This window comes from Equus przewalskii, chromosome 31 (assembly GCF_037783145.1).
Source record: "Equus przewalskii isolate Varuska chromosome 31, EquPr2, whole genome shotgun sequence".
In the NCBI taxonomy this organism is placed as follows: Eukaryota; Metazoa; Chordata; class Mammalia; order Perissodactyla; family Equidae; genus Equus; species Equus przewalskii.
Window position 1 is genome coordinate 9,906,110 of NC_091861.1, and position 27,629 is coordinate 9,933,738.

General features: G+C 49.5%; 1 protein-coding gene across 3 annotated transcripts; it reads left to right on the forward strand.

Annotated features, from left to right (window-relative positions):
• The first annotated feature begins 894 nt into the window (after positions 1 to 894).
• Positions 895 to 27,629, forward strand: TLR5 (toll like receptor 5). 3 transcript variants are annotated; one of them, XM_008533393.2, is made up of 4 exons: positions 1,025 to 1,583; positions 2,402 to 2,741; positions 9,978 to 10,142; positions 24,003 to 27,629. In XM_008533393.2, the coding sequence occupies exon 4, from the start codon at positions 24,007 to 24,009 to the stop codon at positions 26,584 to 26,586; it is 2,580 nt and encodes an 859-aa protein (XP_008531615.1). In that variant the 5' UTR covers positions 1,025 to 1,583; positions 2,402 to 2,741; positions 9,978 to 10,142; positions 24,003 to 24,006; the 3' UTR covers positions 26,587 to 27,629. The 3 variants fall into 3 exon arrangements, with proteins under 3 accessions (XP_008531618.1, XP_008531615.1, XP_008531619.1); XM_008533396.2 differs by lacking the exons at positions 1,025 to 1,583; positions 2,402 to 2,741 and adding an exon at positions 895 to 984; XM_008533397.2 differs by lacking the exon at positions 2,402 to 2,741.

Genomic DNA, 27,629 nt, shown 5'->3' on the forward strand with positions numbered 1-27,629 from the left:
CCACGCTGGTCCTGCGGTGTCCACCTGTGAAGCAGGGCAGAGCAGGGCAGAGGGGGCCACGTATGGAGCTCTCCCCACACGCTCTCGCTTCCGTGACAGAAAGGGAACCCTGGTCCTGCCCCAGCAGGGCATCATTTAGGGTCAGGCTCTGACTGCTGTGGCGCCCAGCTCTCCCTGGCCTCTCACTCCGCACAGCGCTGGGTTGAGTACCCCTCCATTTCCACAGACCCCACAATGGGTTTGGGGTTGAGCAGGAAGGCGACCTCATCCCTCCTCATGCAGTCCCTCGAGACTGAGGCAATTTGTCGCTCACACTTCAAGCTGCCGGCCAAGGAGGAGAGCCGAGAAGTCTCTACAAGGAGATCCTCCGCAGGAACTAAGCGCCCGGCTTTGTTGTATAGCATCTTCCCACCTAACCCCATCATATTGCCATGCTCCACCAGCCAGTAAGCGAGAGCGTCAGCTGCCCTGTGATCACCCCGGGCTCCCAGCGGCAGGTTAGTGGAGATGCGCGTTCATCCACCTGCACAGTCTGTGCCAGCACCCCACCCTCCCTCCACCCCGAGTCTTACTCAAGACAGCGCCATATCTGTCCTTGAACTGGGTTTCACCCCGGAGAGCCACTCCCCCTCTTTCTGATAGTCACCTCTCTTTAACCCTTTGGTTGTGGGGGCCCCTGGGGAGCCGGTTTCTTTTCACACGTCCCTTTTCCTGCAAACTCCAGCAGAGGATGGGGAGATGGGGGGCGGGGGACGGGGCGCGGGAGGGGAGCAGAAGGACCACCGCGCGCCCCAGGAGCCCCAGAGTTGGAACGCGAGGTCGCCCCACTCACCCAGGAGCGCGAAGAGGTTACCTGTCCGAGGGGCGGGGCCTGCCCGAGGGGGCGGGGCCGGCGGGGTCTTCCGGAGCCCGGCTCCCGGGGCGCCGCGCGTGCGGCCGGGAGGAGCGAGCGGAGGCGCGCGGCGCGGGGAGACCTCCCCGGAGGTGAGCGCCCCGCAGAGGACCCGGGCCGGCGAGGGCCGGCGCCCCCCCGCAGGGGACAGGGCTGGGCCCGGAGTCGCCGGCGGCGCAGGGACCGGGCTGCCTGCGGCCGTCGGGCGCTTCTTCCCCTCCTGGGGCGTCCGGGGCTGCTTCCAGCTCCCCTCCCTGCGCCCGGCGTCCCATCCCGGACCGCGCTCTCCGCCCCTCGGGGACCCCAGGGGTGGGGGGAGCAGGGCATGTGGATACCTTGTGCCCAGCAGGCGGGACACGAGGCAACCTCGGCTGTGAGGAAGACCCTTGCATCCGCACCTTGGAACGGGGATGTTGCCAGACTTGCTCATTTTCACTTTCGACCCCACCTTGGAAAGGGGCAGGTGGCTTCACTGTCTTCCTAGGAAACAGGAGACGGCCACCTCTAGCGGGGCCATGGAAATCCCAGAAATTACTGAGCGTCTCACGGAAAGGCCTTGAACCCTGAGCCCCATAGCGCCAGGTGGAGCGCCTGGCAGAGGCTGCGCGGTAAATATTGTTGGCCTTTGTGTTTAAAAGAAAATCTGCCTGTGAAGATAAGAGCACATTTGCAAAGCTCCTGGAAAACCACGGTGAGAAGGGGTGAGGCTGGCTTTGGTTGATTGTCTTGGGGGTGAGGGGTGCTCCCCAGGAAGGCTGCTGAGGCCACATTGGGTAGCAATCCGTGGCGGGAACTGTCCTTGCAGTGGGTTAGCTCTGTGGAGTCACCTCGTGTTTGGAACACACCTATCCAGCATGGGACCTACAAACACGTGGCTTCACTCCAGTGCCCTTCAGATAGATCCTGTTGCTAAGCAATGTCCCAGTCCAGGGGATGCCCCCGTTTGGACGTCAGGTACCTCCGTGGTGCTGTCCTCTTGCTCAGTGCCTGGAGACAGGCATCTGGGATTACCTGCTGATGCTGTGCAGCTGCCCTGGGGAGCAGCCCGGCCCCTGCCAGACATGTGCCCTTTGATCATTTTTCCCTGCGTTTCACAAATCTGCCCAAGATCTCCTGGGCTCCCTGACTGGCTTCACCCTTGTTCTTGTGGGCAGAAGACAGTGGCCAGGAACCTCCCGTGTGCCAGGCAGGGGCAGTCAGAAGGGAAGCCCTGGGGCAGAGCCCTCGGAGAAGGTCCACGGTGCTGATGCTAATCCCTTTGTTCTGGGATTGTGGGGAGGTGCTGGGGGACCCCAGAGGAGGGACCCAGGCCAAAGCTTATTACCAAGCATATTTTAATAATCACTATGGCCGCACCCATGCATATGAGCCTGACTGATCCGTCTACCCTGAGTGATGGCATGGGATCATCCCCTTGGGTGTTATAGCTCTGAGCAAAGCAAGAAGCTTTTAGATTCTGTTGTCTGAATGCACAGCCGACCCTGCCAGGCTTTTGGTTTTGTTTCCAAGGAGGGAAAACTTCTGAGGAAGTTGTGCCCAGCATCTCAGCGCCTTCTTTGTTGATTTCCTTGCACCGGGAAGTTTGGCTTCGCCGAGAGTTGACATCAAAATAGGCCTGTCCGTGTGTCTCTGCGTGTTCACAGACTCAGACAGGAAATCACGGGAACATAGGGTTATGGAATCCAGATGTGTTTGTGTCACTCTTATTGTGGAAAAGAAGCAGAAGGCAGACCTCAATCTTCAGTCAGATCTCAAGCATCCTCGATTCCTGGCGCCGGTTTTACAGCCACCAACGTGTGGGCCACCACCTCTGGTGTGCTCAGCTCTATGGGACCAGCTCACGTTTGAGGTATTGTTCCTGCCCTTCAGAACCTTCCAGATTTAGGGGCGGAGACAAACCCAGCACCTGTGAAATAATTAGAGAGCAATTAAGTGTGAAATGGTGTGCTACCATCTGCTAGTTCAAAGAAGACAGCCAGTGTGGGCTGGAAAAGGCAGAGAGGGCTTCAGGGAGCTACTCAGTCTTCAGCTGCATTTAGAAACAACAGTCAGGGACCAGGCCAGGCAGAGGGAAGGAAGCCCAAGGATAATATGGAGCTCAGAATAAGCAAAGGCACGCGCAGCCCACCAGACGCGGTCCAAATTCCCAGCATCCCTTTCCACTCTGGCCACTGCCACTCTCCTTGTGTCCCCTGCCACACTGACCTTCCAGAAGGTTCTGACCAGGCCTTTTTTGTATGCCTCTCTCCTTACACTTTCTCACCTGTGCCCAGGATGCTGTCAGGGCATCCTCTGCATTTTTAAAAAGCATCTCAGATGGCACCTTCTCCAATGAAAACTTCCCTGGCTGGCCCCTCCCGCAGTCTTCAGGCAGAGTAGGGGAATTCCTCTTTGTCCCCCATTACTCCCTGCCAGTTGAAGCTCTCGTCACCTTGTATTGCCCATTTAAGTTGAGGGGTCTTTGCCCCACTCACGGAGGCAGGGCTGTGTCTCACTCATCTTGTGATCCGCTGAGCCAACGTTGGTGTCTAACACATAGCAGGCGTTTGGTATATGTTTCTTGATTGAAATCCAGCCATATCTAGGGCACAGTGAAGAACTTCACCTACTTGGAGCAGAAGGTGTGGGTTGTGTTATTATTGGGAATTTAAGATTGGATAAATTTGGTGGAGCCAAATCCGGGAGACGTTTGAGTTTAATGCAGCAGCAATACCCAAACCCTCTGCAGCCCCACTGCCCTCAGAATGGAATACAAGGTCTTTCTTGGGCCCCAAGTATCCTCTCCAGCCTCAGCTCTCACCTTGAACTCACTCTTCAACCTTGTGAGCCACTCTGACTGAAGGGGACTCCCAGGCCTGGGCTCCTGCCTCTCCCTTGACCCTGATGTTCAGCAGCCTCTGCCAGGACTGCCCACTGCCATCCCTAGCTTACTCCTCCTGGTCCTTAGGACTCAGTGTCTTTGTCCTCTGGGAGAAGAAGTTCCCTGGGGCTGGCTTTTCGCATCCTCCTCTGTGCTCCACTGCATCGCGGGCACATCATCTGACAGCATCAAGCCCTGTGGTGGCTGCCTCCCTGCTCATGGCTGTTAGCTCCCTGAAGGCAGTGGTTGGGCTCATCCTTGATGAACATCATTCCCCATCCTTGGCTAACATCGTTCCTGGGAGATGGTGCCCAATAAACATGTATTGGATGGAAGGCGGGACCAGGGTGATGAAAATGTAAGAGGAAGGACAACTCTAGAGACATATGGAAAGGGAAATAAATGGGATTTGGTGATTAGTTATACAAAGAAAGTAAAGGAGAAGGTTGGCTTATGACCTGCGAGGCAGGTGGAGGTGGTGCCACACGAGAGTTGGGTCCCTGGGCCAGGGAGAGGTCCACTTACATGCTTCTGAGTGCCATGTTTCTGTTTTCTGGAGGATTTTCAAAATTCCAAATATTATGAAGTCACCATGGGGCATATTGCATCTGAAGTTATATTAGGACATTCGAGGGGGGGGTATCTGCTGAAATACATGCTTTGAGTACAGGTGATGTCAGGGCTAGAAAGAGAGAGAGAGAGAGATCTTGGAGTATAGTGGGGCAGGTCCAACTTGCGAAAGCAGATGTGACCCCTGAGAGAAGAAGTGTCAGCCAAGAACAAGGTCTTGGGGAGAACCTACAAGCCAGGGGCATGGGAGAAGGAAGGAACTGGAACTAGTAGAAAACAGAATGTCCGAAAGCAAATCAGGGAAGCCCAGGGCGGAGATGTTTCAGGATGAAATAGGCGACCACAGCTGTGTGTGCTAACGAAGAGAGTGGGAAATTCCCACAGGGATGGATGAGAAGGAGGCGAATTCAAGAAGGGAGCCCCCGTAGGAAAGCCAGATCTCAGGGAGTCAGAGAGAGCCAAGTTCATGGGCAATGGGAACATTGGGTGGAGTCTTCAGACTTCCTGTCTGAGGAATTTGGCTGTTAAAGAAAGGATAGATTCTTGCTCAGCATGACCTGAGGAGTGGTTGTGTCAAGTAATTTTCTCTGTTTGTTTTATGATAAGAAAAATCTGACCAGGGTTGAAAGTAGGAGGCAAGGGGCCCATTTACGCTGAAGAATATGGATAAAGGCCCCTCTTCACGTTGATTATATTTCTTTTAAACCTCCCTCCCTTCCTTCCCCTCCCCCACAAATGTCCCAGAGAACTTTCATTTGGCTCATCTCCAAAGTCATGCCATGGCTACATCCCACAATGGGATGTTGCAATGCGGAAGTAATTGGTTCTCGCCTCCCTGGCCCGTGGTAAACTTGTCTCAGATGCCCCAAAGTCACCTTTCCTTCCTAAGGGTGCTGGCCAGACATTTTCTCCCTTACTGTGCCCCAATTAATAACACCAGTAATAATAGCAAACACCTAAACAGCATTTACTCTGAGCCAGACACTGTTCTGAGTACCTATGAGGGGGGTATTGTTATTATTCTCATTTTTCAGTGACAAAAGTGAGGCCCAGGGAGCTCACCTGATATCACAGTGATGAGTGGTGAGCCAGGATTCAGACTGGACACGTGGGGCTTCAGGGTCCAGGCGCTTAAACGACTCCAGTAATTCAAGAGAAGCACATTCATACTTGCCCATAGATTGAAGGAGACGTTCCTGACCCTATTACAAGATTCATAGTCCTGGCTCTGCTGACGGCATGACTTGTCCATGGGCACCAAACCAGTTATCTCTCTGGACCCAGCTTCGTCGTGCATTAGACTAGCTTTAATAGTCAATAAATAATTTAATAGTCAACAAATCGACCACGTGCAAGCCATCACAAGGGACCCAAAAATATGAGCTACATGTCCGATCTCATTTAATCTTCATCACTACTCCATTTTGTTGACTGGGAAACTGAGCCGGCATTTGAACCTCAGCCACCCATAATAAAGGCAAGATCTAAATCCGCTTTCAGCCTTGAATTTCTCTGATCTGAGATTCCCCCTTGTCTTTGTCAGAGACTCCTCTGGTTCTAGATAATTCCAAGGCTAACTTTATTTTCTTTCCCAACATGCAAAACTAAAGGATAGCAAGTATGAATCTCTAACACGCTCAGGCGTGCAAGAAATACTGCCTCTCCTTTCATTTCCTAGATATCAACTTAATATTTGTTTGAAGGCTTCATCTCACCAGACTGGTGGGAACAGAAACTACCCCAGGGTTGTGTCACAATTTCCGGATCTTATGCGTTGCCCAGACCTGGGGGCAGGGATCCCAGAGATCCCGCTCACCAGGCTGGTCCACACAGGTTACCACTGAGCATGTCCCCACTCCCTGGCCAGTCTCTGCTGCTTCTTGACCACACAGCCAGCTCTCTGGAGTCTTGCTACCGTCCTGTCCTTCTGGGGCCCACAGACCTATTTTAAAACCCTTCCTGTTTATTCTAAGCCTCTCTGCTTCTCCCCGCCAACCCCCCCTCCTCTCTTTTCCTCCCAGAAAAGCCTCTGTGTCTTCAACCTAAGGGCCTTTTTGAGAAATCAAAGCCAGAAGAACTTGCAAGCTATTTCTGGGTACACTCCTGCCACATACCTGGCCTGGGGCAGTGATGTTGGGAGACTGCCTGAGGGCTGGAGGTGGGCAGGGAGAGGCGGAAATACAAGGAGTGAAAAAAGTTTTGTAATCTCAAAATATTATCCAGCCACAGAAGCAATCCCCTCTGAGAGTAAATTCTTAGGGAGGAAAAAGTTGGTATTTAAGGCCAGGATGTGTGTGTGTCCATTTTATTTATTCATTTTATGGGTACATTCATAACATTGTTTTCCACCAAGACTCATTAATTGGCCAAAAGGGAGAGTGAACGTTCCACTCCAGGGAAGATCGTGCCCTGGTCTGTGATTGCTGTCATGAGCTCAGCAAGTTTCATTAGATCATTTTAGAGTTTACAGCATACGAAAATGCTCCCACTTCACCCTCGCCATGGTACGCGTGCAGAAACAGCACAAGGGAAGTTAAACTCAACAAGGATGCCCAAGGGGTGATCGGAGGACAATGGGAACCCAGGTTCCCCCTCACCCAGCCCAGTGTTTTTGCCGTGATCTCATGCATCTTGGAAGTTACCACCAACAGCAGGTTGGAGCCAAATGTCTTGATGACTCCATCCCCACTCAGACTGGAGCACAGCCACCCTGGGCAGCCCTGCCCAGGGCAGCTTCCACACTCCATGAACCTCCCTGGGGGTCCAAGATGCTGGACACATAGCAGGAACATGTGTTTCCAGCAGAGGTCTGGTTCCCAGCCCCGCCTAGCCCGGCTCACAGCCCCTGGGGCACTGCCAACAAAATCATCTTTCCTCCTCTGCCCCTGGCAGGCCTGGAGACACAGGACCCCCTCCTTCTGGCCTGACTCTCTCCGTCCCCATCCCTCACCTTCCCCGGGGTCCGGAGGTGGGGGTGGGGGCGTGTTCTCCATGCTTTTGCTAACCCAGCACAGACTCCACATCCTCTCAGGACAGTTCTCAAGTGTTTCATCATATCTCTTCACATTTCCATTCTCTGTGTCTAACGGATCATAGTTTAATAAGGTTTCTTTTCCCGTGCCTCCCCCAACTGCTTCCAATTCACATCACAATCCAAATGATTATTGCTGCTCTTAGCAGATTGTCTGTGTCGTGATTTTCAGGGGATGCAATATCAGACTTCTCAGTGCTCTCCTGCTCTGGCTCCTGACCTTGGAGTTGCCCATCAACATGCCAGGTTTAGCTGAGTTGCCTTCAGGGACCCTGTCAGAGCCTCTGATGTTAATTTTCTAGTTGAGAATATTGGTGCTGCCTGAACGGGAAGACAGGTAGACATGTTCAGTTCCTTGGCGCGCTATCTTTTCCCAGAGATTTTAAATGTGTCATGCTAGTTGTTAGTTTTTAATAATCCCTCGGATGGAATTTTTTCTTTCAATCAAATGCTTTAAAATTGCGTGCTCAGTAGTTCATAATGTGGGGATGAAGAGCAGCCATTCTGCACCTAAACCATTTGGGTTTTCCACATACTGTCTTCAGAGCATCAACGCCTCTGGATGCTGCTGGTTTTGTTGTTTCATGGTTTGGGGGACCGACCCCTGAAGATGTTAAAGAAAACAGGAAGTTTTTACATAATCTCTGACGAGTGCAGGAAAGAGAAAGACCAAACCACCCCAGTGTATTGAGAAATTGTTTCCTTCTGTTCCCCTTCAGTGGTTTCTAAAAGGAATCCATTTCCAGTGAGGCATGGTTGGATAAATGATGTCCGTCTGCTTAAGTAAGCAAGAAATATGAAAGGATTACGCATTAATAACTGGATTTGCTGGTTCAGGCACTGGGGTGTCCTCAGAAGCCACCAATGATGCTTCCCTGGGGGAAGTAGAAACTGTTATTGTTGCTGTTGTACAGATGATTAAACTGATGCTCAGAGTGGTTAAGCACTTGCTCAAGGTCACACAGCTATTGAATTGTGGAGCGAGGATTTGAATCCAGCTACAGACTTAGCTGCCATTCGGATCTTTCAAAAAAAGTCAAAATTGTGTACACTGCAAAACAGATACAGAGCTTCAAAGGGTGCTTGGGGATGGGGGTGGATAATTCCTTCTAAAGTGCATGCTCCAGAAGAAACGACAGCACAGTTCTGGTTTGAAATCCAGTGGTGAGCTCCTCTGCCTCTGCTTTAGGAAGGGCCGGCCTGCCAGGAGCACCTGAGTGCTCTCTCACGTAAGCAGGCAATAGGAACTTATCCGCGCAGCTCAGTTCCCAGCAGCTCCCGGCCTCCACCGCCCCCAGCTCAGCCTCTCCCTGGGGCGCAGTTCCGCGGCTCCTCCCCTCCTCCGCCCTTTGTGCGCCCCCTGCTGGTCTCCAGGAGAAGCGCCTGTCTTGGGACCAGAGAAATTGCACCCAAGTCCTCCTATTTCCCTTATCTCCGAGTAAAACGCTGTGATCTGTCCAGCTCCCCCGCCTCGAAGCCTCAACTGATCCTCTTTGAGCAACCAGCTGATGCTTCCTCCTTCAGGGCTGAGAAGAATTGGGAGTGAATGTATATTCATAGCCCCCATCTCAAAGTGATCATGTGACCACTTGGTGAATCTTCATTCCCAGGAGAACCAGGCAGCCTGAGGAGTGAGCAGTGAGGTGATTAACAGGTCTCTTGAGTCCTTACCGCTCAGATTGTGGTCAGCGAACCAGCAGCATCAGTATCACCTAGAGGCTTGTCAGAAAGGCATTGTCTCTGGTCCTACCGCGGACTTGCTGAGTCAGAAGCTGCATTTCAGCAAGATCTCCAGGTAGTTTGCATGCAGTCACCCTTTGAGGCTCTGTGTCTGTTTGCAGTGTACACAATTTTGACTTTTTTGAAAGACCCGAATGACAACTAAGTTTGTAGCTGGATTCAAATCCTAGCTCCACAATTCAATAGCTGTGTGACCTTAGGCAAGTGCCTAACCTCTCTGAGCATGTTTAATCATCTGTAAAATGAAGAAAAGCACTATACATCAATTTTTTAACTTTCAGGGCCCTTCTCATCCTGAATCTGAGACTCAGGAATTCCCCAGTGTCTCCTAACGCAGCCATAATTTTCCTAGCTGTACTGCTCAGAAATGTCCAACTCTGATGGCCGACCTAGCTATGTTCTTCCCTAGAAACCTTCAAGCTCTCTGCTCACCGTGGAGTGGACAGTGGATTGTCCTCATCCTTGTGTGTGAGTCCTCAGTAACCAAGTGACCACAGAAATGTCATGGGAGGGACTTTTAGGTCCAGGGAAGACGTTCCTAACCACCACAGTGACTTAAGAAAAATGCATTGGACTATGAAAGTGTAGCGTTTCCCTCCCTGGAGTTCAAAGGAAGACAGTTGCCCGTCCCACCGACTGGCTTAGACTCCTCCTTCTGACCCAGAGGCTGGGCCTGAGGTTTTTCAAGGTCCCTTCAGCTCTGATGCACTATCCGCCTTGACTTACAAAACGGTCTTGATCTTCTCTAATTAAAATCCCACTTAATCAGAGACACACCTAGAGTTTTAAATTCTTCTACAAAGAAAATTTCTGCATGGCTAGAAAAACACCTGTACTGTTTTTTTTATTTCTCCCTCTTAACTAGCTTTCCTATTCTTCCTTAGGAAAACAAAAGCTCTGTCTCCTGATTCACCAAAAAAATGCTGACCAGCATCCTCATGGTGATGAGGTTCCTATAGCCTGAGGAACTGAAGCCTTTGAACAACCAGGGGACCCCATGTGCCCCTAGATGAGAACAGATTAGAAGCCACTTGTGTTAGGCCTGGGAGGTAAGTACTCCTGATAGAAATAAACCTTCTTCCAAATATTCATGGGGACAAAATATTACTGGGGTGCTTAAGTTGTGCTGCGTTCTGCGGGGGATACCACATGAGTAAAACTGGGTCTCTGCCCTCAAGAGATTGACAGTCCAGGGGGAAGGCATAATGTCATAAAAATGCCATCATGGAGACATCAACAAACTATCAAGGGAGATAAAGTGTGCCTGTAGAAATATGAGGACTGTTTCATGGAAGAGCTGGCCTCTGAGGTGGCCTTGAAGGCTGAGTTGGAGTTGGATAAGCGGATGAGAAGCATTTGAAGCCCAGGGACCAGCCTAAGCAGAGAAATCTGGTGGAAGCCAAGCACTGAAAGGGCAAGTCATCCCTGGAGCACAGGGCAAGACTGTGGACACGGCCGGGAAGGGAGCTTGGCTTCAGTTTTCCCCTCTGTCACGTGAGAGGGTTCAAGCACTACGGGCCCTCGCTGATCAACCACTCCAGGATGAGGGTGCAGCCCGCGGGGCAGGACCCTGAAGTCGTATGCTCCGAAGAATTTGCCCTTCGTGGCCATCAAGAGCCAGCAAAGACCTCTGCTCAGAGCTGTGCTCAGCAAGCTCCCTCAGGCGGCTGAGTGAGAGATGTGTGCGTCAGGATAAGACTTCTGATGGGGGACTAGCCAGGCAGTGGTCCAGGCGGGAGACAGCAGGCTGTGAGGCTGAGCAGAGACAGCACAATTGGAAGAGGGGGTGGGAAAGGGGACCGGCCTGGTGGCTCAGTGGTTAAGCGTGCACATTCCGCTTTGGCAGCCCAGGGTTCACCGGTTCGGATCCTGGGTGCAAACATGGCACTGCTTGGCAAGCCATGCTGTGGTAGGTGTCCCACGTATAAAGCAAAGGAAGATGGGCACGGATGTTAGCTCGGGGCCAGTCTTCCTCAGCGAAAAGAGGAGGATTGGCAGCAGTTAGCTCAGGGCTAATCTTCCTCAAAAAAGAAAATAAAAAATTTAAAAAACGTAAAAGATCGCTTGCTATTTAAAAAAAAAAAAAGAAGGGAGGGGAATTGATGCTGGCAGTGTCCTGAGGTGAATGTCACATACTGTCTACTGTTGCACTGATGTCACACTGTGGGCGATTCGGAAGCTGGTGAGACCTCCCTCACACAGCTAGATTTGAAGAATACACACCCTGAAGATGGAAATAGGGGTCCATAGCCAAAGATGAATATGAGGCGACGTTGGACCAATTAGAAGGGGCTCCGAAAGGCTACAGCCCCAAATGCTCTGAACTTAGGGGAAATGCTACAGATGCCCAAAAGGATATTTCAAGGTCTGTCCAGAGGAGCAAGGAGAAGGAAGGGACAGGCTCACTCTCAGAAGCTGATGGTATAACCCTAAGAGATAACCCCTCTCTGGTAGGAGGGAAGAGAGCAAGAGAGACAGGACTGCTCTGAAAGGCCCCAGGCTCCCGCGTGGACCAGTCCATCCAAGGGACTCAGCTCAGACAAGCCTTGGCACCCTGGCAGCCATTCCTGCAGAACAGGAAGAGGGAGGGAGCACCCAGATGCAGGAGGCGGCAGATTCACTCCGTCAGTGGATATTTGCTGACATACTGCATCCCAGGTGCTGGCGATGTGGCAGTGAGCCAAAGAGAACAAAACAGTACCTGCCCCCAGGAATGAAACTCTGACTTACGCGAAGGGACTCAGGTGGGCTTTTAAGCTACAAACGATGAACTTGACAGCGATTATGGACAAATTTCTAGAAGAGATTTAGAGATGGTCTGCAGCTCTGAGAAACGGCAGTGGCAACCCCTGCGTGTCGGCATAGGTTCAGGAACAGCAAGCCACATCAGACTCAGCTCGTTTCCATCCTGACGGGGTCACCAGCTTCCAGCAGCTCTGGGTATTGGGTGAGGCATTTGACAGAGTTCCTCGTGTGATTCCTGCCACCCCTGCTACGCTGCTGGTAGCATGCAGACTCCACCTCAAGGGGTAATTTCTCCTGAGGCCTGATTCAGTAGACATGCTTCGTGTCATGGAATCATACGCACTTGGAGATGCGGATGGACCCTGATGAGACCACTGAGCATCAGGAAGTAAATTAACCATCCTGAGGTCGTGCCAGTACGCGGGGACCTAATGTGCTGAGTTTCTGATTCCTCTTCGGAGAACAATCCCCACTTGTCAGACTCACCCTGCAGCATTAATCTGTGATGCTCAGGAAGATGCTAAAGCCTGTCTGTGCTCCTGTGATAGGGCTGAGGAGAAATGTGGGCGAGGAGCACACTGTACTTTTTGCTCGCGTGAACAGACTGTCTGCTCCTGGCCATGGAGTGCCTTTTGCACTCAGTTTGCACAAGTGAGCCACCCGCTCTGACTGCGCCAGCCTGAGTGTGAGCTTCCCTCACCCTGGCCACACCCTCTTGACCCCAGAGCCCACCTCCCAGTGGCACTGCCAGGCACTACCCCCAGGATTACTGGTGAGCCCTCCTTGTGGGCATTGCTATATGGACACAGTGAGTCACCCAGTGGCTGCAGCATGCGCCAGGTCAAGGGTGAGGCCTTCCTTATCTTCTAGAAATAGGAAGCAAAGTGAGTTGCGTCTGAGAGGGCTGAGGCAATATGGGGTGGGTGAGGGAAACCGGTGAAGGGTTGGAATTACTCCTGAGGGGGGAGGCGAGAGGGGGCTATGGAAGTTGTGTTGAGAGCACAGCGGGATTGGACACTGCACCTTTGTGTGGCACCAACGCACACTATTGTGTGGGTTTTTCTGACAGAGCTCGGCCACCAGGCGTTGACATGGAAGGCAGGCAGCTGGTATAGACAGATGGCATAGAAGAGCAAGGAGGCATGAGAGTCGAAGAGGGTTTGAAGAGAAGTTCCGTGGGGTCTAGAATGATGGAGAGGTGTAAGGAAGCGGATCCATGTAACGGGCAGGGAAGACTCAAGGGGTATTATGAGGCCCTCAGACGGTCGGTGCAGTGGAAGGAAGGGCGTGAGAGGCCCAGAAGTGGGAAGCTGTGATGAGAGAGTGGGCATTTCAAAGAGGGGCCCGTGTCCTTCCTGTGGAAGTCGAAGAGGGCAAGGGGCTGAGAGGCTAACTTCCACTGGGAGCCAGGCCAACGCTGTTTGTGATGTGGGGAAGTATCCACAAGGTCAGCAGATGCTGACTGAGGGGGAGGCTACAGCAGCACCCCTGGGCTGAACCACTTGGGGAACCACCAGAGGCCCGGGGCTTAGAGGGCAGCAGACAGAGCTGTGTGGGTGGGCTTAAGTAAGTTACTTCACTTCTCTGGGCCTCCGTTTCCTCATCTGTGTAAGGGGACAACAATTGTCCCTACAAAAGCCTGGGGGGACGAGGGAAGGGAGGAAGCTCAGGGCTGTGTGGGGTGAGTGTACCGGTGCAGGCAGCTCACTGTATGCTGGTGGTGGTGTTAGTGCCATGGAGCGGATTCTGACTCCTAGCCCCGCTGTGCACAGCAGAGCAGGGCCCTGCCTGGTCTTCTTGTGCCATCCTCTCACCTTCCGGCGCTCTGTCAGACAGTTCTCCACAGCCGTTCATAGGGTTTTCATGGAAAATTTTTTCGAAGTGGGTGGCCAGGTCCTTCTTCCTAGTCTGTCTTAGTCTGGAAGCTCTGCTGAAACCTGTCCACCAGGGGTGACCCTGCTGGTATTTGAAATCCTGGTGGCACAGCTTTCAGCATCCCAACCATGTGCAGCCACCACGGTATGACAACTGACAGACGGCTGGTGTGGTTCCCTGATGGGAAACAAACCCGGGCCAAGGCAGTGAGAGAGCCGGATCTTAACCACTGCTCCACCAGGGCTGGCAGATCGTGTTGTAGTTAGTAGAATATATTTCCTTCCTCCCTCCAGACTTGAGGCCAGTGGTTCTCAGAGGGAAGTGTGTCACACAGAGGGCTTGATGGGACAGCCTGCTGGATCCCCACCCAGGAGCTTCTGGTTCGCTAGGGCCAGGCGGGGGCCCGAGAATTTGCAGTGATCATTAGCCCCAGGTAATGCTGCTGCTGAGGTCTGGGGACCTCCCTTTGGGCATCACTGCTCTACTGTCTCAGGAGACCGTGAGCCCCTGGTGGGCAGGGACTCCTCAACATCCAGCACAGCGATCTGCACATAGTGGGACCTCAGCTGGGGAAGAGATTCTCTAGGACAGGCACAAACTCTAATGACAGTAGCTGGTCACCTCGAGAAGAGGTGGTGCTGAATGAAAAAGAGGTCCCTCCGGAAGAGCCTCAAAGTCATGGTGGTTTATGAAGGAAGCTAGAACCATATTTGGGGAGCACATTCTGAGGTTCCTGGCAGGATAGTCACCCACATGTCTGTCTTATTGCAACCATTGGCAGAGGCAGAATGCTGGGCTGGCAGGACTGTGGCCCTCGCAAGGTTTTGGACGTCATGGTGCTGGTTTGCTGGCTTGCTCCAACGGCATGCTGGATTCTGCATCTAGAGAATGCATCTGCCCCGGGAACGGTTCACCTTGTCCACTGGCCTTGAGCCTTTATCCAAGGCTGAACTTGCATTTCATACTCACGTTTGGACTCAGTCCAGGATTTGTTAATGCTAGGTGAACTTTGGAGAAACCCTCCCAAGCACCCATTTGGAAATGAATGAACTATTTTACTTAGACAGCGAGTGCTCCATGCCCAGTGCTCCAGCCGCCACCCGCCAGGAGATGCATTCCCTTTCTAGCCTTGCGGCCCAGCTCAGAATCCCAGGTCCTGCCAAGGAGCCCATTACTAGTATTATTTGTTAAGGATCAAGCATTACATTAGCACAGGAGCCACCCGGAACCCAGCCAGATGGATTTGCAGGCTAATTGTGGTGTCCGGGGAGCAGAGGCGCCCAGAAGAGCAGGCCGCCTGTTTCCAGTGGAGACAACATGGCCCGTAGCTCGCCCAGGCTCTGCTGTCCAGGCAATTAAGCCAAGAGAGGGAAGCTGCTCCATTAATGGCTGGGATTCAAGCTAAATGAATTCAACTCAGATGAAAGGGATCCTGACCCTTCTCTCTCCAGTCTTATTGTCTTAATTAACAGCACTTGGCAGGGGCATCGAGGCCCACACTGATTGTTGTTGCTCTTGCCCCCTCAGAGCCCTAGACACCACTTAGCCCAGACTTAGTAATCAAAACTCAATGCTCAACAGCCTCAGGATTTTCTCACCATCCCTTCTTCCTCTAAGACGTTGAGAGGGTGCCTGAGTTGGAGGGCGTCCTTTGGACCAGCGTTTCTCAAAGCATGGCCTGAGAGGCACGTGCCTCTAAGTACCCAGGATAAGGCTATAAAATGCCCTTTCCGGGCTCCCCCAGGCCTGCAGAGCCTGAATTTCTAGAAGTCAGCCTCAGGTATCGGTAGTATTGGTTTTTTCTCTTTAATTTTGTCTTTTTAATGGTGGTAAAATATACATAATATAAAAGTCACCATTTTAACTATTTTTAAGTGTACAGTTTAGTGGCATTAAATTAAGGACATTCACCTTGTGGTTGTAACCGTCACCCATCCATCTCCACAACTTTTCATCTTCCCACACAGAAACTCTGTACCCATTAAACAATGACTCCTGTTCCCCACTGCCCCCAGCCCTGGCAACCACCATCCTACTCTCTGTCTCTATGAATCTGACCACTCTAGAGACCTAGTGTAAGTGGAGTCATACACTATTTGCCTTTCTATGACTGGCTTATGGCACTTAGCATCGTGCCTTCAAGGTTCATCCACGATGTAGCACATGACAGGATTTCCTTCCTTTTTAAGGCTGAATAATATTCCATTGTACGTATACACCACATTTTGTTTATTTATCCATCTGTCCATGGGCATTTGGATTGTTTCCACCTGTTGGCCATTGTGAACAGTGCTGCTGTGAACGTGGGTGTGTAAATATCTGTTTGAGTCCCTGCTTTCAATTCTTTCGGGTGTAGACCCACAACTAGAATTGCTGGGTCGTGTGGTTGTTCTACGTTTAGTTTCTTGAGTGTTTTAAAGCACCCTGAGTGGTTCTAAGGTGTGGGCAGGCTTGAAACCACAGGACCAGGTGATCAGACTGTCTGCATCTGGAGACATTTGACAACTGCAGATGCCCACGCCACACCCAGACCAACTAAAGCATCTCTCAGACAGGACCCAGGCACCTGTCTTTTAAAAAATCCCCTGGCGATTCTAAGATGCGGCCAAGTTCGAGAACCATTGGTTTACCCCAATGATTCTCAAAGTCGAATGTGTATAAAATTCACAGACTTGAGTACAGATTCCTGAGGCCCACCCGTGAGAGAGTCTCATTGAATTGGCTACAGGGAGCCTGGGCTGCTTTGCTCTGCAGGCTTCTCGGGCGACTCCAATGTGTAGCCGGGGCTGAGAACTTCTCATCTTGTTCAGCCCTTCATTGACACCTGAGCATGCTGAGGCTGCTGGAGGTGACACGACCCAGCCCAGTCTCTGAGCCTTGGGACCTGAGTCTGCACCGGTCCCCAGGGCTGACTCCTAAGCCAGTCCCACGGTTCTCCGAACTCTACCACGCAGGTGCGGAGGGAAGACTCATATATAGAACCTGCATCTTGTCTCCTGTTAATTTGAACTGTCAGCCTTGAATCAGAGTACAGTCAGTTCCGCTCTAACACTAATTTTGAAATAACAAATTTGTGCCAACACGACTGACACCTTAAGAAACAAAGTTGATGTATTGGGGATGATTATTGAACAATATTAACATAGTAGTGAATGTGAATTTCACATTTGTTTATATGCCATTTGTTTAAATGAAGAAAGCTGTACCTAGGTGAACTGACCTACAGATGAATAAACAAGATACACCTCAGAAATCCTCCAGCGACCTCCGTCCTCCACGTGTGTTTTGACGAGTGTTACGACTTTCTGCCTGGTGCCAGATAACCCCTCTCTGCACCACTTCCGCAAGCAGCCGTCAGGTCTTATTCAAGGCAAAGAGATATTTATTGCAGTGTTTGTGTATTTCTTAACCAGGCACCATGTTTAAACTGGGCTACCATTTTTATTAGTTTTTTTAGGTGCCACTGATGACATTTGTGAGTGTTGTGTGCTGGCCCCTCTATTCCAGAAGCCTGTGGTTTCATTGTGGGATTTTGCACAGCACGGTCATTTTTAGGAGGGAGAGCGTACGTCGCCTGATGGCAGAACTAATAGTATAAGTAACTGCACGTGTTGCTTCTCGTCATCTTTTTAATAATGATTTAGGAGCGCGCTGCCCCTGTCCCTCTTGTTTCTCCCTCTACCGGGCTTCTAGAACTCGACTTCTGACCCCACTAGATGGCGCACTCCTCTGAGGGGGTCAGACCCTCGTCTCTGCCACCTGGACCTTGGAAGAAGCAAGTGGCCCGGGCTGCACAGGCCTCTTCTGGGCCTCACCCCCTACACACACACCCCTCCCGCTCCCTCCGGCTTCAACCCATTTAGGGTTTGGGGTTTTAGGTGACTTGCTCTTCTCTCTTGGATTCTCCTGTGTCCATACCTGTTCTCTCTCGCTACCTGCACGCTCCACTCTCGGACTCCCATCTTTCTGAGGCTGGCTTGGGTCTGCGCCGCACCGTTCTCATCTTTAGATTCGGTTTACCCTGTATCAGGCTCATTCATATTTAACTTCAACCTATTTTGGCTTCTGGCTCCCATTCCAGGACTCTCCTGCTTGTGTGGTCCCTGTCCCCATCTTCTGCCTTCATGAGCTCCAGGCTCCCATCAGCTCACCTGGCTCTGCTCACCTGTCCTGGCACTTGACCCATAGAGATAAAGATGTAGTTATTTCCTGCTTTTCTGCATTTCATAAGAAAATAACTCTGCATGGTATCTTTGTAATACAGCATAAACCCGAATAATTTTCTTTAAAATCTATTTGTTCTACTCGTCTTATCCATTTTACTATTTAATTTTGGCTTCCCTATTATGGACTTGAAAATTCAATATACTGGAACGTGTATTTTCTGGGGCTCTCTTTCATTCGTTGTTACCAGAAATTCAAGGTCAAGCCACCTAGTTCAGTGTATGCATTTGGGGGCCGGCGCTGTGTCGTCTGTAGAAAGACAGAATTGAAGCTAGAAAGTTTAACTCTGTTATTCTGAGCTGGTGTTCTCACTCCCCTGTCTCTCAGGGATTTTTCTGTCTGGTGACATCAGATGAGAAATCCCTCTGGTGTTTCGCTAAAACAGCAACTGCAAATGTGTGAGCAACTTGGAGGCCAAGTTCGTTCTTTCCCACAAGGACTGTAGTTCAATATCAGAACACATTATCTCACTGTCACTTAAAATCCTCGTTTGTGAAATCAAAATTTTGACTCATTTTTTCTTCCAGAACAGAGATCAGAAAACTGTTGTATTTGGACTGCAAAGCCTAAAAGATTTACCATCCGGTCCTTTACAGAAAAAGTTTTCCAGGCCCTGTTCTAGAATATACAACTTGATGGTTCTTATGCATAAACAAAGAGGTTGAAGTGGGCAGGCTCCAGGAGGTTGATGTCCTCTCTGAAATTTGGTGCGAAGTTTGGTTTGTGATGCAAATGTGAGTTTTTAGAGGGCAAAGCATCAGAGCTATCATCAGATTCTCGAGGGGTCTATGACCTCAAAACCTTGAACCACTTACTGTGGTCTGCTGCGGGCAGTGCAGACAGAGAGCAACAGCTCCCTGTAGCATCCTCACGTGTGAGCCATGAGCCTGACATTCTGATGTCCTCGTAGGGTACTTTAGAGTCCACTTCACACTAAAAGATGAGACACAGAAAACACAGTAAGAAGGTGATCTTTCCATGACCATCGATTTTGCCCATCTTCAGTTTTCTTCTTGTCTCCTCCAAAGCACATCTCTGGAATCTTCCCCCTGAGAACCACCGAATAAGGGCTCCCGCCTCTTACCGTGTGCCTTTATCTGTGCCGCCCAGCTTCTAGAATCACAGTCCAACGTTTGCACACCAGGAAACTCAGAGCCTGATTTAGGGCCCACGGCAGGAAGTGCCTCCTTACTCGTTCCTGGTAACATCCAGGTCTCTCTTTGAAGGTGCCCATCTGCCCTTTTTAAGTGAGTTTCATTGGTCATGGTTATATTTGATATTATAGGATGCTTTGGGGAAATACGTAGAATGGAAATTATAAAAGTATAATTGAAGATGGCAGGGACAGTGGTGTGACAGAGCCTGTCCCTGAGAGGACCTGTCTCAAACCTCAAGACAGGAGGGACCGGTGTGTGCCTTTGGGGATTTCTTCTGAGCTGTGATGCCCACCTCTGCCCCGACTGGTTTCTATTTTCTTTCTGAGAATTCTTCAGTTTATCTGTGGAGATCACTTTGAACTTTCACCCCATTTTCCAAAATGCCAGCCTCCCTACCAGTGTGTGTCATCTCTACATATGGGCCATTGGCGCCGAGGACCACCTGACTCCAAAAGAAATTCCCTGAGAAAAAAAGGTGCAACTTTGCTTTTATTACTCAATCTGGTCATCCACGAAAGAAACAACCACAAAATGTGTAGGTGGAAATAATAATCAGGACTCAAAGGATGTCTGGGTTTAGTCATTGGGGTGCCTGTGGTGAATGTGGGAAGAAAGAACTGGAAGCTTTACATCTGTGGGCTGCAGTGTGGTCAGGCCCAGTGCCCCTTTTTATAACAAATGTTTAAATAACCCTTTTACTATTTTGAAATGAAATTCATAGATATAATACAATCTACCTGCTCACATAATTTTAAAGAAATCAATATAATGCCCTAACTGGAATATAGAAAAGAAATAAAAGGGAAAGTAATTTATAATGAATTAATATGTGTTTCAGTATGTGCATGCTTGGGTTCAACTACACTAGAAAATGGAATTTTCGTCAGACTCTTGCACCTGTTTATAAAGAGTAAGTTTGGATTTAAGAGAAGTATTAAAATATTCAACTGACACTTCTTAAACTGTTTTTTTTATTACATTTGACGTTTAGAAATGAGGGCCAAATAAATCTACTCACACGTAAATGCAGTCACCATGAAGGTGACATAGACAACACGGTGTGTTATGTGGTTCTTGATTCCCCAAGGAGGCCTTGGACATTTTGAAGAATTTTCTGAAATGGTGAATAGCTCTTCATAAAGTTCCAAATTAAACAAGGTACAATCTTACCTAGATTTACAAGGTGGTTGTGTTCCTGGAAAATTCGGTATATGTTAAAGCCATGCAAACAATATTTTATGGCATGTAAAAGAGAATTAGGTTCTGAGGTGATTTTGAGCAGGGTTTTCATCTTCAGTAAAGTCTGGCAGGACATCCTAAAGCTGTGTGGATGCTGGACGGTTCTGCATGGGATGGGGCTGTCTTGCACATCAGGGTCCCTGCTTACTGGGGGGACACCCACCCCGTCACAGTGACAACCACAAAACTTCCCTACACACTTACAAAATGCTCACGAAGAGGCAGCTGTCCCCATCAAGAGCCACGGTTTTACCTGGAAAGTTTTATGGATAAAAATGCAATTTTGGGGGGCCGGCCCAGTGGGACAGTGGTTAAGTTTGCACGCTCTGCTTTAGCGGCCTGGGGTTCATGGGTTCGGATCCCAGGGGCAGACCTGCACAGTGCTCATCAACCCATGCTGTGGTGTCGTCCTGAATGCAAAGTAGAGGAGGATTGGCACAGATGTTAACTCAGTGACAATCTTCCTCAGCTAAAAGAGAAAGATTGGGGGCTGGCTCTCTGGCCGACTGGTTAAGTTCGTGCGCTCTGCTGCAGGCGGCCCAGTGTTTCGTTGGTTCGAGTCCTGGGCATGGACATGGCACTACTCATCAGACCACGCTGAGGCAGCGTCCCACATGCCACAACTAGAGGGCCCCACAACGAAGAATATACAACTATGTACCGGGGGGCTTCGGGGAGAAAAAGGAAAAAAATAAAATCTTTAAAAAAAGAGAGAGAGAAAGATTGGCAAGAGATGTCAGCTCAGGGCCAATCTTTCTCACCAAAAAAAAGCAGTTTTCTTCCTTAAAAGGGGCAAATTTCCTTAAACAGACCTAATGCCTTTATGTTTCATTGATGGTAATATCATTCATTCAAAATACTCTTTTGGTGGGGGAGGGGGACACCAAGCGTCCTTCTAACTGCTTGCTGCACTTACGGAGAATATAGCCTCAGAGGGAATGATAGCCAGCCCTGGTGGTCCAGTGGTTAAGATGCAGCGCTCTCACTGCCATGGTCCTGGTTCCTTTCCTGGTCAGGGAATCACACCAGCCGTCTGTCGGTCGCCATACTATGGCGGCTGCGTGTTGCTGTGATGCTGAAAGCTATGCCACTGGGATTTCAAACACCAGCAGAGTCACCCAAGGTGGACAGGCTTCAGCGGAGCTTCCAGACTAAGACAGATGAGGAAAGAAGAAGGACCTGGCCACTCACTTGCGAAAAAATTGGCCATGAAAACCCTGTGAATAGCAGCAGAGCACTGTCTGATAGAGTGCTGGCAGGGGAGAGGATGGCGCAAAAGACCGGGCAGGGTTCCGCTATGCTGTGCACAGGAATGCTAGGAGTCGGAATCGACTTGATGGCACTAACAAGAAGGGGAGATAGACAGTAAATAAGTGAACAGTTAGACGAGATAATTAACACTTATGATCATTGCTTTGAAAGAAATAAACAAGGTGGTTTTTGAGAGAGTAATGGGGCAGAGGAGCTATTTCAAATAGTGAGTGTGGGAGAAGGCTCTCTGAGGAAACGTTGGTGTGAGATCCAACCATATAAGGAGCAGAGAGAAAGGGTTCATGTAGAGGAAGCAGCATGTGCCAAAGTCCTGAGGTTGGAAAGAGTTTGGAGTGGCAGACAGGAGCCCCATATGGTAGAATTCCCAATCCGGGGCCTTGGTGCTGGCTGTTTCCTCTACCTCGAAGGTTGGGGCTCTCCATATCCTTTCTTTACTTCCTTCAGGTCTCTGCTCAAATATCATATTAGAGAGGCCTTTCCTGCCCACTCTGTAAATATCAGCCACCCCAGCTCTGGCACTCCGGGTCTCTGTTTTCCTGCTTTACATTTCTCCCAATGGTACCTCTTTCTCTTTTGTTGTCTGCCACCTCTTCCCTGCACTGGAACATAAGCTTCACAAGTGCAGACTTGGCCTATTTTGTTCACTGCTGTATCTCCTGCTCCTCAAACAGTGTCCAACCCATGGTAGATGCTCAGCAAATATTTGTTGAATAATTTGTTGAGGAGGAATGGTTCAAGATGATGCTAAAGAGATTGGCGAGAGCCAGATCGTGTAAGTCCTTGCAGGATTTTATTCCGAGAGCCATGGGCAGGCAGGAAGGGTTCCGTGCAGAGAGGAGCTGAAGTACGTCTTTAAAAGAACACCCCGGCAGATGGGCGGAGAATGGAGAGCTAGACCAGAAATGAGAGAGACCAGTGAGGAGTTGCCAGTCTAGCCCGGACGAGAGATGGTGGCAGCTTGGAATGCAGCGGGCTTGAGAGGTGGGACCAACAGGACTTGCTGATGGAGAGGAGGTGGAAGTGATGTTTAAGGGAACAAGGGTGACTCTGCTGTTGTTACCCTGAGCCTCTGGGAGGAAATGGTGGGGAAATTAAGAGCTAGGGTAAACATTCTCACTGAGTTTTTCCTAATGGTTATTAAATGCCTGGTTTGGATACTTGGGATCAACTCAGGGATCCATGTCTATTTCCGATTTGCTATAATTTGTATGTCACGGCCTCAAAGTGTTTATGGAAACCCCCCCTCAAGTCAGCCCCAACACAAAGCAAAACCTCTTGAGAGCCTGCAGTCAGTCCAGGGCTGGCGCCCTCCCTTAGTGCGTGACGGCTCCCTGCTCCATCTGCCCCGATATTGAAACTTGCCAGGGATGGTGTTTCATGGGATTAAAGCCCTTTATAAACCAGTGCTTCCTCCAATTTCTTTTCTTTTCCACTCATTCTCCTGCCCTCTGAGCCACGTAACTCTTTCCTTACCTTCTTCCAACAGAGGCCTCCTGAGGTCACATTTCCAGCAAGCTGAACAGGTCGCAGGCACCAAAGATGGAGCTGCTGTGCAAATGGTTTGACACTAAGCTCTCTGAGGGTGGGTCCTCCTGGGTTTTCTCTGTACCCCTCACAGCACCCAACACAGTCATTGGGACGTAAGGCAGACACACTTATTGAGCACCTTTTTGTTGCTGCACATGTGAAGCAAATGCTCGCCTCAGACAGACAGTGAACTCCCCTATTGGATGTAAGCAAGTGGGCTGTTCCTGTTTGTTGTCATGCACTCACACAGTCATCCAAGTGCCAGGCATGCAGTAGGTGCTCAATACACTGACTGTTAAATTGTGTTAAACTCAATAGACTTGTGATAAACTGACCAAATCTGACTCTATGTGGAAAACGATGTAGAGGACCCAATCTTTGTATGATGAGATGTACTGGGTATGGAGTAAGGATGGAGGAATGGAGACGGACGAGGGAAACTCAGTGGATTTCTTTTCCACTAACAGCTGAGCCTTCTGAGGGCGAGGAGTAGGATCGCTGGCTGATGTGAAGCAAAAATGTGTCTCTTCCTGTTGTTTTCTCCAACTTCCCTCAGCAAATCTTGAATGGATGAATGCATGAACTAGTGAATGCACAAACAGTTATGATAAGGATTAAGTTACATATTTCTAAACTACCTAGGATAGTGCCTGGTATGTAGAAAATGCAGTGTAAGTGTTTGATAGAAAGAGGGTGAGACCAGCTCTGTCTATGCCAGGCAATAGAGCAACAGCCACATCCGTGGAGCCAGAAGAAGGAAGGGGCTAAGGCAGCAGGTGCAGCATGGAGGAATCCCTTCAGTTCTCAAGACCTGTGTGCAATGCCTTGAGCTTAGATGCCTGTGTTTTCATTTTTGCTTCTTCTCCATAGGATCATGGGCGATCACCTCGACCTTCTCTTAGGAATGGTGCTCGTGGCCAGTCCTGTGCTTGGAATTTCTTCCTGCTTCTCTGATGGCCGGATGGCCTTGTATCGTTTCTGCAACCTCACCCAGGTCCCCCAGGTCCCCAACACTACTGAGAGACTCCTGCTAAGCTTCAACTATATCAAGACCATCACAACCGCATCGTTCCCCTTCCTGGAGCAGCTGCAGCTGCTGGAGCTCGGGACTCAGTTTACCCCCTTCACGATTGACAAAGAAGCCTTCAGAAACCTGCCCAATCTTAGAATCTTGGACCTGGGCCACAGTCGGATAGACTTCTTGCATCCAGACGCTTTTCAGGGGCTGCCCCATCTGTTTGAACTGAGACTCTTTTCCTGTGGTCTCTCTGATGCTGTATTGAAAGATGGTTATTTCAGAAACTTAGAGTCTTTAACTCGCTTGGACCTATCCATAAATCAGATTAGTGGTCTCTCCCTTCATCCTTCATTCTTAGAATTGAATTCCCTGAAGTCCATTGATTTTTCCTCCAACAAAATACCCATTGTATGTGAGGGTGAGCTCGAGCCCCTCCGGGGAAAAACACTGTCCTTTTTAAGCCTTGCTAATAATAACCTGTACAGCAGGGTCTCCGTGGACTGGAAGAAGTGTAAGAACCCCTTCAGAAACATGGTCCTGGAAACCCTAGATGTTTCTGGCAATGGCTGGACCGCGAACATCATAGGAAACTTTAGCAATGCCATCAATGGAAGCCAGATTTTCTCTCTGGTTATTACCTACCACATTATGGGTTCTGGGTTTGGCTTCCATAACGTCAAAGATCCTGACTGGAGCACATTCTCTGGCCTGGCCAGAAGCTCGGTGATACACCTGGACCTTTCACAAGGGTATATCTTCTCCTTGAACTTCCGAGTCTTTGAGAGCCTCAAGGAGCTGAAGGTTCTGAACCTTGCCCACAACAAGATAAACAAGATTGCAAATGAAGCATTTTATGGACTCGACAACCTCCAGCTTCTCAATATGTCATGTAACCTTCTGGGGGAACTTTATGATTCTAACTTTGATGGACTACCTAAGGTGGCCTATATCGATCTGCAAAAGAATCACATTGGGATCATTCAGGACAAAACATTCAGATTCCTGAAAAAATTACACACCTTGGATCTTCGGGATAATGCTCTTAAAAGAATTGATTTTATTCCGAGCATTCCTAATATCTTCTTGGGCGGCAATAAACTGGTGACTTTGCCAAACATCAAACTTACCGCCAACTTCATCCACTTATCAGAGAACAGGCTAGAAGATCTGGGTGATCTCTACTTCCTCCTCCAGGTACCTCAACTCCAGATTCTCATTTTAAATCAAAATCGCTTTTCTTCCTGTAAATCAGCTCATGCTTCTTCAAAGAATCTCAGCTTAGAACAGCTTTTCCTTGGAGAAAATATGTTGCAACTTGCCTGGGAAGCTGGGGTCTGCTGGGATATTTTTAAGGAGCTTTTCCATCTACAAGTCCTGTATTTGAATAATAACTACCTGAATTTCCTTCCACCAGGAGTGTTTAGCGATCTGACTGCATTAAGGAGCCTCAGCCTCAGTTTCAACAGGCTGATGGCTCTTTCTCCTGGTGACTTACCTGCTAATTTAGAGATCCTTTATATATCCAGAAACCAGCTCCTATCTCCTGATCCTGGTTTATTCACGTCACTTGGAGCTGTGGACATAACTCATAACAAGTTCATCTGTGAGTGTGAACTTGGCGCCTTCATCAGTTGGCTCAATCAAACCAATGTCACTATACTTGGGTCTCAAGCAGACATATACTGCATGTACCCCAACTCGCTCTTTGGGGCTCCCCTCTACTCTGTTTCCATGGAGGGTTGTGATGAAGAAGAAATCTTAAAGTCCCTTAAGTTTTCCCTTTTCATTTTATTCACTGTCACGTTGACTCTGTTCCTCATGGCCGTCCTCATTGTCACAAAGTTCCGGGGATTTTGTTTCACTTGTTACATGACAGCCCAGAGACTGGTGTTCAAGGACCGTCATACCAGGGGAAGAGAATCGGATATGTACAAATACGATGCCTATTTATGCTTCAGTAGCAAAGACTTTGAATGGGTGCAAAATGCTTTGCTTAAACACCTGGATGCTCAGTACAGCAACCAAAACAGATTTAAGCTGTGTTTTGAAGAAAGAGACTTTGTGCCAGGGGAAAATCACATCGCCAACATCCAGGATGCCGTGTGGAACAGCAGAAAGATTGTCTGTCTTGTGAGCAGACACTTCCTTAGAGACGGGTGGTGCCTCGAAGCCTTCAGTTATGCCCAGAGCAGGTGCTTGTCTGACCTCAACAGTGCCCTCATCGTGGTGGTGGTCGGGTCGCTGTCCCAGTACCAGCTGATGAAGCATCAGTCCATCAGAGGATTCGTACAGACCCAGCAGTACTTGAAGTGGCCTGAGGATCTCCAGGATGTCGGCTGGTTTCTCAAAAAACTCTCCCAACACATACTAAAGAAAGAAAAGAGAACGAAGAAAGACAATAACACTCCGTTGCAAACTCTAGCAACCATCCCCTAGTCAGAGGAGCAGTTTCAACTTATCTCAAGCCAAGAAAACTCTTCACTTTGTACTTGCACTAAGTTATCATTTTGAGGTCCTTTTTGGAGGTTTTTCTTCCTACTCTGAAAACTACATAAATCTCTTGATTTTCATAGCAACTCGATGCTTTGTCTCACTGACCTCCAAGTGGACAGTAATAGATCTAGAAAATTGCAGCTGCCCCTGGAGGTTCCCACTCTCCATTGATTTCCTTTCAGACCCGATAATACTGTCCCCTCCTGTTGCATCGACTATGGAACATATCCTAGTCATGGGAAGGGCACCTTGAGACAAGTTTCAGATGGCTGACACCCTTTCTCCAGCATCAGTTCCAGAAGGGGCTGGCCAATGATTCTGAGAGCTCTGTGCTTTGCAGAAGAACACTAAGTAGAAAACAAACAGAAAAGAGTGGTGTTTCCTTCTTCCGCCATGGGAACAGTGCCATTGCTGGGTTCAAGTCACGCTCAGCCTCAGGGTGAGAGGTGGCCCCAAAGAAGCCAGGATGAGCATAACTAGATCTCTTGTGCTCATGCTGCTCTTCCCGTGCTTGCCTTCTGGGTCTAACCCTAATGGGTCATGAACATTCTTTTTTGCACGCAACCTTTGTTTCAGCCTGGCCTTTGTTTCAGCCTGGCCTTCAAGAACTTCCATAATTTAGCACCAACCTATTCCAGCTTTGTTCTCCCCCCCACCCCCATCTCGTTTATCACCCACTCAGGCTGTTGCAGAAAGAACTTGAACTTTGGACACAGATCCTGGTTTGAGTGCTGATTCTGCTGCTCATTTGCTATGTAACCTCGAGCATGTTGCACACCGTTGTGGGGCCTCAGTGTTCTCGTCTGTAGACATGATAATATCTACCTCATACAGTTGCCATGAAAATGAAATTGGCCAAGGATGTCAGGCTTCTTAGTTGTGTAATGGCCATGAGAGGGTGCACACACGGAAGGGCCTTCTGGAGGCAGTTGAAAATTCTGTAAGTTGTATTTTTTTTATCTTAAAATAAATCTATATGTATTTTG

Bases quoted from the DNA above. Each gene is read 5' to 3' on its own strand.
- TLR5 (XM_008533396.2), top strand. From the start codon at position 24,007: ATGGGCGATCACCTCGACCTTCTCTTAGGAATGGTGCTCGTGGCCAGT.